Source organism: Cetorhinus maximus, chromosome 13 (genome assembly GCF_964194155.1).
Source record: "Cetorhinus maximus chromosome 13, sCetMax3.hap1.1, whole genome shotgun sequence".
NCBI lineage: Eukaryota > Metazoa > Chordata > Chondrichthyes > Lamniformes > Cetorhinidae > Cetorhinus > Cetorhinus maximus.
Genome location: NC_135891.1, coordinates 104,691,146 through 104,707,610, shown reverse-complemented (window position 1 = coordinate 104,707,610; position 16,465 = coordinate 104,691,146). Strand labels below are relative to the sequence as shown.

Below are 16,465 nucleotides of genomic sequence, written 5' to 3'. Positions count from 1 at the left end.
TGACTCGTAGTTTACCTCCCTACTTTATAGTTTGCTTTGATTTTTCTTCAGTCTTTATTGTCTCGCTTGTTCATTTATAGATAAACATAGCAAGAAGTTTTACTCCAGAGTTAGTATTTGTAAGTGGCATAATAGATGTGAGTATAGAAAAGATGATTTTTCAGAAGGCATTCAAAAGGTGCCACAGAAGAGATTATTACACAAAATTAGGGCTCATGGGATTGGGTATATTATATTAGCATAGATTGAGGATTGGTTAACAAAGGGAAAACAGAGAGTCGGAAGAAATGGGTCATTTTCAGGTAGACAGGTTATAACTAGTGGTTTAGTGTTCAGTCCTCAGCTGCTTACAATCTATAACAATGGCTTAGACAAGGGGCTATGCCTAAAATATCCAATTTTGCTGACAATACGAAGCTAGCTGGGAAAGAAAGCTGTGAGATGGATGCAAAGAGGCCGCAGAGATGCCCAGTAGATCAGTTAAGTGATTGGACAAGAAGGTGACAGATGGGGAATAATGTAGGGAAATATGAAATTATTTGCTTTGGTAGAAAAATTAGAACAGTATAATATTCTTTAAAAGGTAAGAGAATAGTAAATGTTAATATTCAGAGGGATTTGGGTGAATCACAACATTAACATTCGGGTATACAGAGAAATTAGGAAGGTAAATGATATGTTAGTCATTATTGCGAGGAAATTTGGCTGTGAGTATGGAAGTCTTGCTGCAGTTATATAGCGCTTTGGTAAGACAGTACCTGGAGTACTGTGTAGGTATTGGGTCTTCTTACTTAAGGAAGGATATGATCCTTTTAGAGGGGGTGTACAGCCTTTATAAGATTGATTCCTGTGAAGAGGAGGCTGTCCCCTGAGGAGAGATTCGGTAGAAAGAGCTTGTACCTGTGGAGTTTGGAAGAATGGAAGATGATTTCATTGTAAATCCTGAGAGGGCTTAGAAGGGTCGATGCTATTTTCCCTGCTTAGAGATTCTAAACGTAGATTCAGGATAACAGGTCAGTCACTTAGGAATGAGAGACAATAGGTTCCTTTATTCAGGGGGTTGTTAATATTTGGAATTCTCTACGCCAGAGAGCTGTGAATGCGTAGTCATTGAGTATATTCAAGATCGAGCTTGATGGGCTTTTGGGTACCAAGGAATATGAGATAGGGCAGGAAAGTAGGATTGATGTAGAAAATCAATCATGATTTTATTGAACAGTGCAGCAGGCTCCAGGGGCTGTATACTCGACACCTGCTTCTATTTCTTATGGGATATCCTGGTTATGCAAAAGTATTCCACAATACAAACTGCAAACAGGAAGCTAGAACTAACAATAAAGAAAATTTGCAACCAAAATGAAGTGATTAGGTTCATGGGGGGATGTTGGGCAGATAACGTGTCTGAGAAATATCATATATACCATGAATGAGAAGTGGGCAAAAAATGTGTGTTATACCAGAACTGAAAGGGCTAAATATTCATGAGGTTCTGGGGCTGGAGGAGGTAAATTTTCAAATCTGAAAAGAATTAAAGGAGGAAATTAGTGATCCTTTGGCTGATATGTTTTAGAGCTCCACAAAAAGTGACAAAATACTTGAGGACTGGAGAATTGCAAATTTGGTTACAATATTCAGAAGGGGATTGAGGGACAACCCTAATAATTATAGTTCAGTTAGCTGTATGTGCATGGTGAGGAAATGGTTCAGGACATCCTGAGAAATGTTATAAGTGAACATCTAAAGAGCATATCTAGAATAGATAGTGGTCAGCATGGAGTTAAAATAGGTTATATCTTACAAACCTATTGGAATTCTTTGAGGCAGTGACTAACTTACCAGACAAGCTAACTTAATACATGTGGTACACTTGGAATTTTAAGTTATTTAACAAAATTTCTCTTGAGACTAGTAAGAAGTTATGCTAATGGAATAGATTACATGTTGGCCCAGATCTTGCCCTCACCAGAGGGTCGTACCCCAGCAGATGCACTGGGTAATACCTCTGGAATCCCCACGCAACGACTACTCAGGAATTGCCCAGAAAGTTTCAACTTCTGTTGGGAAATTCCCCTGCGTATGGAACCTTCCGGAACTCTTCCTTTGGAAGGTTCCGACTTACTCAGCAGAATAGCTACCCAGGAAAAGTTAGAAGGATTAAAACCAGTTCTAACTCCTGGGTAACTATACTGCTGACCCCCTCCGACTAAAGCCCCCTCCCCCTACCTCACCCTCGGACTACCGACTGCACCTCACCTCCCCTCCCCCGACTACCTGGTGAGAAATGTGGAGCTCCAGTCTAAGGTAAAAAAAAATAGGAGTGGAGTGAGATGACAATCTGACAGTGATTGCCACTTTATAGAAGCTTCGGCCCGCTATTTAGATGTGAATTGGAGTAGATTTTTGCCTTCACCATCTGGGCAGTAATCTGGTCAGGAGGGTCACATACCTGAAATAAATAGCATGAAAATAAAATGGGTTCTATAAATGGTAAATGATCCATCCCACCAGAATACCATCCAGGTTGCATGGAAGAAAATCTACTGCATTATCTTTAGACTTGTGACCAGTTATGTAGCGGGGCTGCAATCTAGCAGTAGGGATTAAACGTGGATAAATGTATACACTGGAGGTCTTGTGGCGCAGTGGGTACCTTCCCTGCCTCTGAGCCAGGAGCTCTGGGTTGGAGTCCCATTCCAGGTCTTGATGGCCACAGAAGGTGCGCTCAAGCATGTTGATTGTCAACCTGTAAGTCCTTCCATTACGCTTATAGCAGTCAGCCACGCTCAATGTGGAATGGTGCCCCTCCAGCTACAGCCTCTGGCGACAGGATAGTGATCTGCTCCAGGGAAAAAAAAACTAGCCATGGAAACAGATGTAAACATATACTTTGTCCACCTCATGCATCACTAGGTCTAAGAGGGAAAAAAAAGAAAAATGTACACAGGTAATGGTAAACATGTGAACAACAGGTAAGAACCACAGTTAGAACTAAATGTTGCATGCACTATCATACTTGAATTGTGGTTTTAACGCAGGATGTCTTATTTGTGAGATATGGCAGAAATGTTTACTCCACAGCTGAATATGTATGGTTGTGATTCTCTGATAAATTCCAATTGGAAGATTGACAAGTTTGTTTGCAGCAGTTGACTAAACTGTAAAGTAACCCCAGATCCACATCTCCTAACTTCAAATAGAATGTGTGACCACCATCAGCTTCTGACCAAAGTCCTTCATTGACCAGGCTGGCTTCTTTATATGCAACTATGTTAATATGCCAGATTTGTAGGTAAAAATAACAGTGAAGCCATCAGCACTCACCATTATTAAGGAATCAATCTCACAGAAACTTCCGGCGTCTGCACATGTGCAACAAAATGCAGAAAGCTGGAAGTTGCTGTCTGGTCTCCCCTGCTTCCCCAGAAGCTATGTATCTTGCTGAGAAACTTGGCATTAAAACAGGCATTGTAAAGGCACGAAATTGTACCATTTATCCACTAGATACCAACTAAGCATGTCAGAGGATGTTAGGGATTTTCCATTCAAGTGTATGTGGATTTTTAATGGCACAATGAGTCTGAATTACTTCAAAATAACCTCCTGGGCCTTGAAAATTAACTTTTATAAGTGTGGGGTCTCATTCCTTTAACTTTCAATTATTGTAAGGGAGTTAATTTTTTTAAAAACTTTTTCTTTCTATCTCTCAATCCCATTTTTCTCCCGCCTTTCACTTTTCAACGTGATTTTACATTGAATTAAATATTCTGATTTACACACTTTTAGACTCTGCATGTTTCAGTGAGCATTCTTCAATCTTATTGAGTTGTGCTGTTGTTTGCCTCGTGAACATAGATCCCAGGTCTCCTGCAGAGGGCACCACACTCTCTTTCAGATGCCCATTCACTAAGTTGCAGCTCGAAAAGCAAATAAAAGCCTGGGGACAGCTGTAGGCTTAATGAACTGCAAGTGCCGTTATGACAGCTGAGCTTATATACTGTGTTACTCACACGGCATTATGTATAGTGCATGTTTATCAGTGTGTGAATACAGTATAAAGCCCCATCGTTTGCAACTTCCTGGTTTGTGTTTTCACTTACTGTGCTTTGCACTTTGGCATCACCCATCACGTGAGCAATGTTCGCTCACCCGCCACTTCTTCTCCCTCCTTCTTTTCCCCGGGGAGACGACAGCCATAACAGAGCACAGACTGGAATGGTCGCAGCTGAAGTGCAGCCCGAACGAAGAGATTAACACGGAAATGTCCAAATCTCAGGGCGGTCATGGCTGTGTTCATTTTGAAATCTTCACTGAGGTATTGCTCAGAGGCTCCCCCATCTGTCAGATACAGGTACTGCACCACAATTTAGAGTAGAGTAGCTGCCCAAACCAATGCTGCCCTCGCATGGCCGGAACCTATCTAATTGAGCCCCGTGGAAAAGCATGTTCATCGTTTGCAATTTCGCCATTTGCGAGGTTTCACAGAATGTAACCCCCGCGAGCAGTGGGATCTTACTGTATTCCACGTTGCAGCATCAACTGCTTTCTGCCGTTTCACCTATACCCTCCCAATCTTTGTTGCTGAAAGTATCATGATGAGCTTTGCTTTAAGTACCAATCCTGGCCCCTTCCCTTACAATGATCAGAGCTTCCCAAGAGAAGGCTGCCCAACTACATAGTCCATTGCGGCTAAAACCCTTTTCCACATTTTTGTTACCGCTTGACTGTAAAGGGTGGATTTTCCTGTGCTTAAGCACTTTTTTGGCTGTAATGTATAAGAAATTGAAGGGTGTGTTCAGATGTGGTAATACTCATGTATTGCTTTTGTGTGTGAAGACTGGAATGGTACTGAGAGATGATAGTAATAATTGTCTGATTTGCGTTAAATTCCTGTACCACCTATTTTAACAAAGATGTTAATCTATTACAAATAGTGGACAGCATGATTTCAACCCAAGTTCGGCTGTTTCAGTACAAACTGTCCCATTTGTCAGGAATCGATATTTGTGTTTCTTAAATGCCTCCATTAAAATTAAGCAAAATGCTTTGCTTGGTTCCTTTTTACCCTACTTCAAATTTAGGAAATTCAAATTCACCCAAGGTCGGATTTAAATATAAGCCAAGATTGTTTTCAGATGCTTATGGGCTATGAAAAATTAAAAACAAAATGAATCAAACTCAGATTCATTTTGGGCCAGTAATGGATTTAATAAATGACATCCACCTGCTGACTTTATTCCATCTTAAATTTATCAAACTGCTGCACTGTTGTATTTACTGACTCCAGGAGAGTGAAAGGTAGCTTCTAGTTCCTGTACAAAGAAATATGGTGCAGGCAGGGTAAATAATTCCACGGAGTCTCTCCATGATAATAATAATGGCAGCTACTTTAGTACAAGTAATGCTTTGGTTCCACTACAGTGTTTTGATAATTCACAAAAGAGCCAGCCTGCAAAGTGTGCAGTGGCTTCATCAAGAAATAACATGAAAAAAAAAACAGCAGCCGCAAATGTATACAAGTTGCATTGGTACACCAGTGTGGGACAGCAGACCATCCTATTATAGAGAACTGTCTTATTACCAACACAAAAATTAAGTGCTACTCTTCCCTATGCAGCATTTTACCATATACATTATCAATCCAATGTTGCAGCAAAAGGGTCCATTTTACAATGCTGGCTGTAGAATCTTTCCAGGTTATCATCTGTCAAGTCTTTTAACTGTGACCCATAGAAATACACTTGCACCTTCTATGTAAATGCAACATTTGTCCATGAAACAGCTGCATCCGCTTGTATCAGTTTTAGTGAACAGTGTGTACAGTATTTCCATTTTTGTTTTGAAAGTCCTTTTGGTATAGAATACTGTGGAAGAAAAAAATAAAACTGGGACAAAAAGTTCAACAGCATACCACTAATTAAAGGAATGCATGTGTTGGTATGCCCAACAGGTGGGAAGCTATCTGAAGGCTGAATTGATAAATGCAATCATTTCTAACAGTGATGTGACTGTGGCTGTCAGAAATTAGTACCAAGAGGTAATACTTTTCATTATAGGCCTTTCAATAAAGCGGGGTTGTTTCCTATAGCTCATCCCCCCATTCCAAAATCTTGTCAAACGGTAGAGATAACAATACTTGAACTGCTCTTCTCATCGCTCCCAAAAATGGTAGCAAGACATTTTCATTTGGTGTATATTGATTTTTCTTAATGAACCAGCTGCAGAGCAATACAGATTAACACACAAGGTATTGAACCCCTTGCCCTTTATAAATGTATATTCCCTTTCTCCAAGCCCTTTACAGCATGCATTTACACATAATGTGTACTATACTGCAAGTATAAACAGAAAACAAAGTAGTCTAAAACATAAAGTGCATCTAAATGGCTTTGCACAAAGTTCTAAACATCCATGGTTATACTTCTGTCAAACTCAGGATTGTTGTTACAAACAGTTGGCATTGGGTGGTAGGCTGGACAAACATGCCGTCTTCATTCTATAGAAGGCAGGGATTATTTCATTTTTGTTCACCGCTTCTTTCTTCTTTTCTCCGTCGCTTGCCTCCAGTGCTGGTCCACACAGGCACAGAGGCAGCAGCAACACCATAATCCTCCAACTTCATTATTAGCTGCAACAAATTGTAAGAAATATGCATTAATTAAAAGAGTTCGTACACCAGTAATGGTGCGACATCGAAGGTGTTCAGTGAGCCATCGCAACTGGGTTCAAAAGGATTGTTGAAGAATAAAACATTACTGAAAGAGACCTTCTGAAGCCTGGAGCTTAAAAAGTTCAGGAACATTAGCTATCTGTAATCTCAACTTTATCATGTGCTGCATCATCAGGAATCTATTTGAATGAACCAGACAGTATCAAAGAATCGTTACAGCACAGGAGGCTACCAGCTCATTGTATCAGTGCTGGTTCTCTGTAAGAGCAACTAAGTTAGTCTCACTCCCCTGTCCTTCCCTCTGCTCCGGCAATTGTTTTTCTCTTCAGCTGCTTCTCCAATTCTGTTTTTGAAAGCCCCAATTGTATTTGCCTCCAACATACTCTCAGACAGAGCATTCCAGATCCTAACCATACTCCGCATAAAAACGTTTTTCTCTGTTGGTTCTTTTGCCAAATGCCTTACTTTAGACCACAATCTTCGTGTCGGCGTGCTGGGGGCAGGCCCCGCTCGACAACCTGCGGTGATGTGGGGTGTGCGTCCCGATGTCACCGCGCATCATTCAGATCTTCAGTTTGGCAGGTGCGCAGTGGAGTTGACTGCGCGCCCGCCGAACTATCAAAGGCCTATTAGGGCCATTTAAAAACTAATTAAAATAATTAACTGAGCTGCCTGTCCAACCTTAAGGTTGGCGGGGGGGGCAGGCGAAGAGCTCAGGCGGCCTTCGCATTTATCATGAAACCTTATCCACGGGCGGGATGAGGTTTCATGAAGGATTTATAATTCAAATAAATTCTTTAATTAAAATTCATTGATATGTCCCAGCTCATGTGACACTGTTGCAAAACTTTTTTTCCTCTTTATTAAAATTTTTCAAAATGTAATTAAACTCCCTAAGGCAGCTCCGAGCCTCAGGGAGATTTCTGCGCTCTTTTGCGCACATGCGATAAAGAGTGCAGGCCCCAGCTCAGCCTACTACCTCGGCACAGGGAGCGCTCAGTGCTTCTGGGACGCGCTTTAATTGGCCCGCCCACGTAAAATAGCAGCGTGCAGCCGATCGTGGGCGGTGATCGGCTGTGTGCCCGCCCACGCCCGCTCAGCTCCCCCCAGCGGGGAGAAAATTCTCCCCTTGGTGTCCTCTGGTTCTTGACCCTTCTGCCAATGGGGACAATTCCTCTCAATCTTCTCTGTCAAGATCTCTGATGATTGGGAACACCTCCATCAAATCTCTTCTCAACCTACTTGATTAAAACAACTTCCGCTTGTCCAATCTAGCAATTTAACTGAAACCCCTCATTGCTGAAATCATTCCTGTAAATATTTCCTGCACCCTCTCTAAAGCCTTCACATCCTTCCTCAAGTGTTTTGCCCAGAATTGGACCCTAGCCTCCAGTTGACGCTGAACCAGAATGTTTTAAAAGGTCCACTATAACTTCCTTGGTTTTGTACTCTACACCTCTAACTATAAAGCCAAGAATCCCATGTTTTTTTTAAAACCACTTTCTCAATTTGTCCTGCCAACTTTAATGATTTGTATACCCATTAGAATTATGCACTTTATTTTATATTGCCTCTCCTTGTTCTTCCTACCTAAATGTACACTAAATCCTTTTCTGCATTAATTTTCATCTGCCACATGTCTGCCCATTTCACCAGCCTGTTTATATCCTCCTGAAGTCTATCTTTATCCTCTCCACAATTCACATACTTCCAAGTTTTGTGTCACGTGTAAATTTTGACATGGTTCCGACCAAACTGGACAGCTTCAGGTATTTGGGTCAATCGCTGATGCCATGTTTGAACTAGACAACAATGAGTCATCATTAAAATGCTTGTGTTACTATCCGACCAAGACCGAAAAGAACCTTTGATGGATATAATGCTTATGTGGAAAAAGCCAACATTTATGAGCAATATCAGGGGTTAACTGCAATTGAAACAAAAACAAACCTCAACAGAAAGTGAAGATCTGAACTGGCACTGAATTCAAGTCAGGATATTATCATCAATCTATTCCCATTTTATGAATGGGTTTAAAAAAACTAAATCTTAAAAATACCCTTTATACTCAAGCTAGGTAATTCTTGCTTGGGTTCACCAAATTTCCATTAGTTTATGGGACTACCAAGAGAAATAGATATTCAAACAATCTTCTATCAAAATTATGAAAATCAATTTGGAAAACTGCCCCCAGGAAACTCCCAGCGAACATTGCACTGCTACTTATGTGCCAAGCAAAGGAAAGTCAGATGTTTACTTGGTTATAAACTGTTGATCTCTAACATTGTTGAGTCCTGTAGAAAGACCATTCATCAGAAAAATTAACTCGGCTTTTTCTCCAAAGATGCTGTTGTACCTGCTGTGCGTTTTCCAGCATTTTTGTTTTGTGTATGATTTTTAAATCATTTTTAAGTATTCCAAGTGACAAAATAATTGGATGTAAGAGGTATCTACCATTACTTGGTGATGCAAAATGAAGACCAACGTCTGAGTGTTTGGATAGATACATTTTTGTAAGAGATGAATCTTCAAGTTACCTATTATATCAGACAAGTATGTTTCACTCTTATTTATAGATCTGGTGGTAATTTAATTTTAAGTTGAGAGTACTTTCTTTCAGTCAGTAGATAATTGTTTCAGATATTGAAAGTTTCTCACTTTAACATTCCCGTCAGTGTAAAATCTCAGTCAATTAACATTATCTGAATGGTTTTTTGAAAAAAGTTAAATCATTAAAAAAAAATCCATTATGCTTCTATTTCTTAACCTTCTTTCATCTGTGATTGGGAATTACCAGCAAGGGACTCTTAATGAACTTAAGCATAAGGAGCTTATAATTTCAAATGGAAAGGAATTGGGTTGGTTTTGCCCTTGACTTCTCCGTCTTTTCAAGAACATCTTCAAAAACTTTGTGTATATAGTGTAAAACAAAGTTTCATACTTTCTGCATAGATTTAGAACAACGTTCACAACGTTGACACCAATTCATTTTCTACTTCTTCAACATCCTGGTACTCTTTGACCAGTTCATTCTTCCCCACCCCAAATGGAATCATCCTGCCAGCGTGGGACTTCAACACCAAAGGAACAACTTGTATTTATATAATGGCTTTAATTGAATAAAACGTCCCAAGGCAACGGTGGACTGATTAAAATTAGGAATGTGCAAATGGTCAAAATTGGACGAGCAAAGGTTTCAGAGGGTTGTAGGGCTGGAGGAGATCAAAGAGAGGCTAGGCCATGGAGGAATTTGAAAACAAGGATGAGAATTTTAAAATTGCTCAACTGGGAGCTAATGTAGGTCAGTGAGCACAGGGGTGATGGGTGACCATGCCGCCATGGCTGAAAGTTGCTTCAGCTCCCTGGGCACTAAGCTCTGGAATATGCTGCTTAACCCTCTCTACCTCTCTTTCCTCCATTAAGGCACTCTTTAAAGCCTACCTGTTTGACCAAGCTTTTGGTCTTCCGCCCTAATATCTCCTCATGTGACCTGGTATTTAACTGTTTCATAATACTGGGAAGCATCTTGGAAGGACTTGGTGCAAATTAGGACATGAACAGCAGAGTTTTGGATTACCTCAAGTTTATGGAGGGTAGAATGTGGGAGGCTGAGCAGGAGTGTGTTGGGAGTCAAGTGTAGAGGTGATAAAACAGGGATGAATATTTCAGTATTAGATGAGCTGAAGCAGGGGTTGGAGCAGGGCGATGTTATGGAAATGAACATGGGTAGTCTTAGTGGCGATGCAGATGTATGGCCGGCAGCTCATCTCCGGGTCAAATATGACACCAAGGTCACAAACAACCTGGTTCAGCCTCAGACAGCTGAGAGGGAGAAAAATGCAGTGGGCTCCCAGGGAACAGAGTCTGTGACAGGGAACAATGTACTTCCTAAGTTTCTTCTGAATTGTATGGATGATTTATTTAAGTGCACGGCCCCTTTCAATTTTATGCAGCCATGGATGTGCTGTAACTTAAGGGGATTGACATGCCTGGAACTTTCAGGTTGCCATGCCGCCATGCAGCTTAGAGGGATCAGAAGACAACAACTCTGGGCTTCCCAATATTTATTTGGGAGAAATCTTTGCTCGTCTGATACTCTGTACTGGATGAGCAAGCTGGCACATTAGAGATAGTGGAAGGGTCAAAGGAGGTGGTGGTGAGGGAGAACTGGGTGTCATTGAAGAACATGTGGAAACTGATGCTGTGCTTTCAGATGATGTCGCCAAGGTTCGTTTTCCTCACTCAGCCTCTGCCCTGTGACTTCTGACCCTCGGTAATTTCAATCTTCAACTCAATTTATTGTGCTCTTTCTCCTCTGAATTCACTTCCCTCCTCTCCTCCCTTAATCTCTTCCCCTCAAAATCTCTAAACCAAGTTCACGGCGCCCCCTTGACCTTGCCATCTCAAAGCCTGATTACACCCATGTGCCAATCATAGGTAAGGCCATTTCTGACCATGGCATTGTATTGCTCTCCACCCACAGCCCTCCTAGCCCATCTTGAAAGAGTTATCAACATGAAAGTACGATAGTTGTACAGTTTTCAATACAGCATTAGTGTTCAGTTTCTTTGGTAGAATATCCAGCTCCAGATCCATAGAGTTATTTTGTGAACTGAAGTCTTTTACACCATACACGGGCAGTAATCATAATCAGCAGTGATTTACATTTACAAGACAATACTGGCTCAGCTTCTTATCTTTCCACGTACTGGATTACAAACAGCTCACAGACTGGAGCAGGAGTTGAGCAGATTAACTGGATTGAGGATTTTTGATTTAGCTATGATTTCTTTAAAAAAACTTCAAAACTAAACCTTCTGTTAGTTCTGATACATGTCATTTGAATCATTAATCTCTCTTTTTCTCAGTTAGGTACCAATTATTCTGATGCATATTTTAATCATTTTTTGCGCTTTTAAAACATTTAAGACACATTGGCTTAGAATTTCTGGCATCCCCCACCGACTGTTTTTGCTGAGTTCTGATTTGATAGATCGTAAAAAGTGTTCAAAAGATGCGCTCCGCTGTGTGCCTGTCTCTATGCATCTCCCCACTGTCATCGGCATGGAATATGTTCATCCAATTGTGGGAAGGGGAGTATGTTAACTGGATGGGAGAAGAGAAATACAGCCGCTATCATTTCTGATTTTTGAATGCCGATGCAAAAGGCTAGACACAATGCACTCAATGGTTGGCAAAGGCAAGAGGAGACTTCCTGGTAGCTAGGGGCTGTGCCAAGAGTCAGGGAGCGCTTCTGTGCACAGGTCCATGAAAAGTTAAGAATTTTTTTGTATAGAAAGATTGCTATTTTTAGACCCATTACATAAGGTCTTCCTCCCCCCCCGCCAAGAGGAGATCATCCTCAGCGTGACTTGAGTGGGAAGTTTTCATAGTCATATTAACCATTACAAACCCTGCAATTAAAAATAACTAGAAGACTGTGGAAAAACAAGATTTCTAGGAAGGGATATTGAGAGCCCAACCTTGCTCATACCTGACAGCCTTTAAACTGTGGCTAACAATTTAATGTTATTGAGTTACGTCAGTCATTAAATTTCCCTATAGCTAGCAAAGACTTTGACATGGGCAGTCAGCAAACTCTCCTTAGCATGGTAACAAATGCCACAATTGTATAAACGAACTGAAAGCAGCAAAGTGATAGGGCCACACAAACAAGCCAACTGTCCATACCACACAGTATTCCATTGTAGTAAAAACTTAAATATTTCAATGTGTATTCTAAAAAAAAGTAAAACTAATCATTACCCCAGCCCTGTTTTATTTGAAAACACTGCTGTAATACGAGTATCCATGTGACATCAGGTAGTCCATTCACACCTGGGGACATCTTCCTTCTCCTAAAAACTACATAATCTGCAAGAAAATGTTTAAATACTCTTATATCAGAGCATTTAAAATGTGTCCACTAATGTATTATTCTCTCTTAGAAGCTCAAGGTTTGAGCACATGGGAATTCCCAGAGCTATCATTAATCGGTGATTCTCCAGCGATATTAATTGATTGAGAGCAAGACTGACCGTTCACAAGACCTGCAAGGACTTCCTTTAGTGAATTCTGTGCCTTTCTCATCTTGCGCATCAATAGAAAGGTATTGAGTACTGTTCTACAGGGAAACCATTTGTGTCAACCATAGCTCACACAGGTTGTGGGTTCACGTCCCACTGAGATTTGGGCACCAAAATCCAGGCTGACACTCCATTGCAGTACTGAGGGAGTTCTGCAGCATCAGAGGTGTTGTCGCTCAGATGAAGCGTCATCTCTCAGGTGGTTGTAAAAGATCCCATGACACTATGTGAAAGAAGAGGAGGGGAACTATCTGCAGTATCTTGACCAACATTTATTCCTCAATCAACATCACACAAAAAAAAACCTGGTCATAATTATATTACCGTTCCTGGGATCGTACTGTATGAAAATTGGCTGCTATGTTTCCCATAATACAACAGTGACTATATTTCAAAATACTCCATTGGTTCAAAAATGCTTTGAGAGATCCTGAGGTTGTGCAAGGCACTATATAAATACAGTCTTTTATTTTTAGAAACAGTAAAAGTAACCAAATTTGTTTGATATAAGAATTAATGTTAAAATTTTGGGTACAAAAAAACCATAGGTTATGATGTTTAAATGGTTATTTATTTGGTTACATCTTTGAGAATGAAACTTCAGCATTGTTTAATCTTTATATTTTTCTGTAGTATAAATATTAACCCCAGGTTCATTTTTTAAAAATATTGGTTTCTATCAAAACTGAAAAACAGAAACATAAAATGATTAATATAAACAGACCTTCAAATTTCATAATTCAAATTGGGGGTGAAATCCTGAGTAAAATATTAACTAAAAATACGTAGAAAGCAAACCTTTTAGTCTCATTAAATACTATGCTTGAGCAATTTAGAAAGGAAAGAAGGAAAAAGCTAAACTATTTTTCAAAGTTTCATGTGGATCTTTGCAATTGCTATAAGCAAAAATGCCTTGAATGCATGGACAATGAAAGCAAGACATATAAAAAGATATATATTTTATATTTATATGCTTGTAAAACATATGTTAAAATATACATAAATAAATATATATAAATAAAAATATATATATATGTGCATGGTAAGCAAAATGAATAAAATTAATTTTTATCTGTGGTAAAGGAACCATTTATTTTCTAGAAATGAAATAAGATATCCATACGGCTACATCTCTTAGACACATCTTTGAATTCTTTGTGGAACTGCGCAGTTTCATATCCAGCAACCTGACAATGTAACTGCTGACTCACTGTGAGCAGTGATAAGGGAGAAATGCAATTGCCAGTAGTCTTGAAGAAATTAAGCTTCATACAAGGCAACAGCTGGGCATGCTGTCAACACCTCCTTTGAGGAAAATAAAAAGTGATTAACAGCTGCATATGAGCAGCTTTAATGGCACATATAACTTCCTTGGGGACTAAATATTAAATAAGTACACCTTTAACTGCGACTATTAGAAACCATCTGCCTGAAATTTAACCACAACTAATAGTGGGAGAGATGAGACAAATAAAAGTTAAAAAGTAACAACTGATTGATTTTGATTGGTTAAAACAAACAGCCTTCAGGTATAACCTTCAACTGATTCAATTTTTTGATACAGCAAATCTCTATTCCTGGTGTAAGAACCTCTTTTCTCTTGTAAAATGTTTTTTTTTTAAACCCATTCATGAGATGTGGGTGTCACTGGCAGGGCCAGCATTTGTCATCCATCCCTAATTTCACTTCACAGCAGTTAGGAGTCAACCACATTGCTGTGGATCTGGAGTCACACAAAGGCCAGATCAGGTAAGGGTGGCAGATTTCCTTCCCTAGAGGACATTAGTAAATCAGCTGGGTTTTTAAGATAATCGATGATAGTTTCATAGTTCCAATTACTGAGACTAGCTTTCAATTCCAGATTTTTTAATTAAGTGGATTTATTAACTTAATTTAAATTGCAGCCGTTGCCGTGGTGGGATTTGAACCTGTGCTCTCAGAGCAGTCGTCTGGGCCATGTACAAGCGGAAAAGTTAAAACGTCATCAACTTAAAATGATGATACTTGATGTATGTACATAACTGTTAGACATTAAATCAACCAACAATATTCATTGTTTGCTTGGTTTCTTATACAAGTACCCAAAGTTTGAATGCCCTAAAGGAAAGCAAAATGTCTCTAGATGTGAATTCACAACCACATTCCATTATTAACAAACCATCCATTCCCTGTCTAATGCAAAGATTACTCTACCAGAGGAGCTGATTTCTTCCATTATGCTTTCCTGTGTAGAAAATTGTAAAGGTACATGGCTCAGTCATTCATATGATTGCTAGTCACTTTGCTCTGAATTTATCAGGACAGCAGCCCTGGGGTAGTGAAATATTTCATTGTGTTCTTTTAATACAATTCTTTTTCCTTAATCAAAGAAGAACAGGGGACGGATATTTAACCCCTTGAGCCTGTTCTGCCATTCAACGAGATCATGGCTGATCTGTACCTCAACTCCATTTACCCCATATCCCTTGATAATCTTTGCCCAACAAAAATCTACCCATACACTCCTCGATCCACCATGCTTGTGACCTCCACAAAGCTTTCAATCAAATTAGTCAGACATGACCTACCTTACACAACCCATGCTGACTCTTTTTGATCAGCTGATACATATTCAGGAGAGTAAACGTGCAATGGAATGTACATGGAGGATCTGATCTGCAGGTTAACAGCCAGTTACAGCTATACCCCATTTTAAGTCATCCCGAATAGAGTAGTTTCACTATTAAGAAGTTAAAAAATTACAACCCAGTTATTTGTTATATGTACTACCCTACCCCATTATAAAGTATTTGGGAACTGGCTGCAATTTTTTTTTTTTTGTAATTGCATAGCTACAGGCCAGGTAAATCAACGAAAGGGCTATTTTTCCAATTCTCTAGAACCTTCAGCTTAAGTTTTGGTCTCCCTAACTCCCACCTTGGAATGTGTTGTTGGCTTAGGCTTTGGCCCATGACTGGAAGAAAAATCAGCACAGGAAACCTCCTCATTTTAAGAGATGATGTCAATTAACATGAGTAAGTGTAGCAGAAACCAATCTCGCAAAAATATGCCGACTATATATTGGGGGTGTATTTCTATTTTAGAACAATCAAAAAAAAACTGTTCTCTTCGGTTGTTTGCCACATCATCGGGAATGTAGAAGATACATTTCTACTGTGTTTTATTTCATGTCAGTGTTACGTATTGGGACTGAAAATCTTGAATCAGGAGCACATCTCCTGATATTCTATACATTAAAATGGAAAAACTTGCTTCAATATAAGTAGTTCTGATTTAAGTAGTTGTTCCCAGGAATGTATCTAGCACAGTACTTAAAACAGGATATTCCTGTACTTCTCAGACAGTCATTGCTGTTATCTAAAGAAGGGCCCATCCTTATATTCAGGACATGTCCTTCTGACCCTTCTCTGCAAAAAATTGGTGATTTGTGATCTGAAGATAGCAAGGCTGCAGTTTTACTGGGAGGATTTATTTTACTTTATGACAAGGTTTATGAGTCATTCTAAAATATTTAAAACAAAATTCTTGCAATGTACAGGCATATCATTATTCTTGTGTGAAGAACTGTCTGGATAACAGAGATTAATGTAATATTTATCCCAGGTACTGCTGACAGGCCAACAAATGCAGCAATACCATCATTTGATGAAGTACTTCTCCATCACACGTGGAGATATTTATCACATAACACTGCTGGCATGGCCACATCTGA

At 39.7% G+C, this 16,465-nt stretch overlaps 1 protein-coding gene across 2 annotated transcripts in view; it reads right to left on the bottom strand.

Annotated features, from left to right (window-relative positions):
• Positions 1–5,363: 5,363 nt before the first annotated feature.
• The window catches only part of stk11 (serine/threonine kinase 11), a 134,689-nt gene continuing 123,587 nt past the window's right edge, over positions 5,364–16,465 (bottom strand). For both annotated transcript variants that reach the window (XM_078555943.1, XM_078555944.1), the window contains one exon: positions 5,364–6,625. Coding sequence is in view for 1 of the 2 variants with exons in the window: in XM_078555944.1 (XP_078412070.1) it covers positions 6,525–6,625 (101 nt within the window). In the remaining variant the exon portion in view is untranslated. The remainder of the gene's footprint in view (positions 6,626–16,465) is intronic.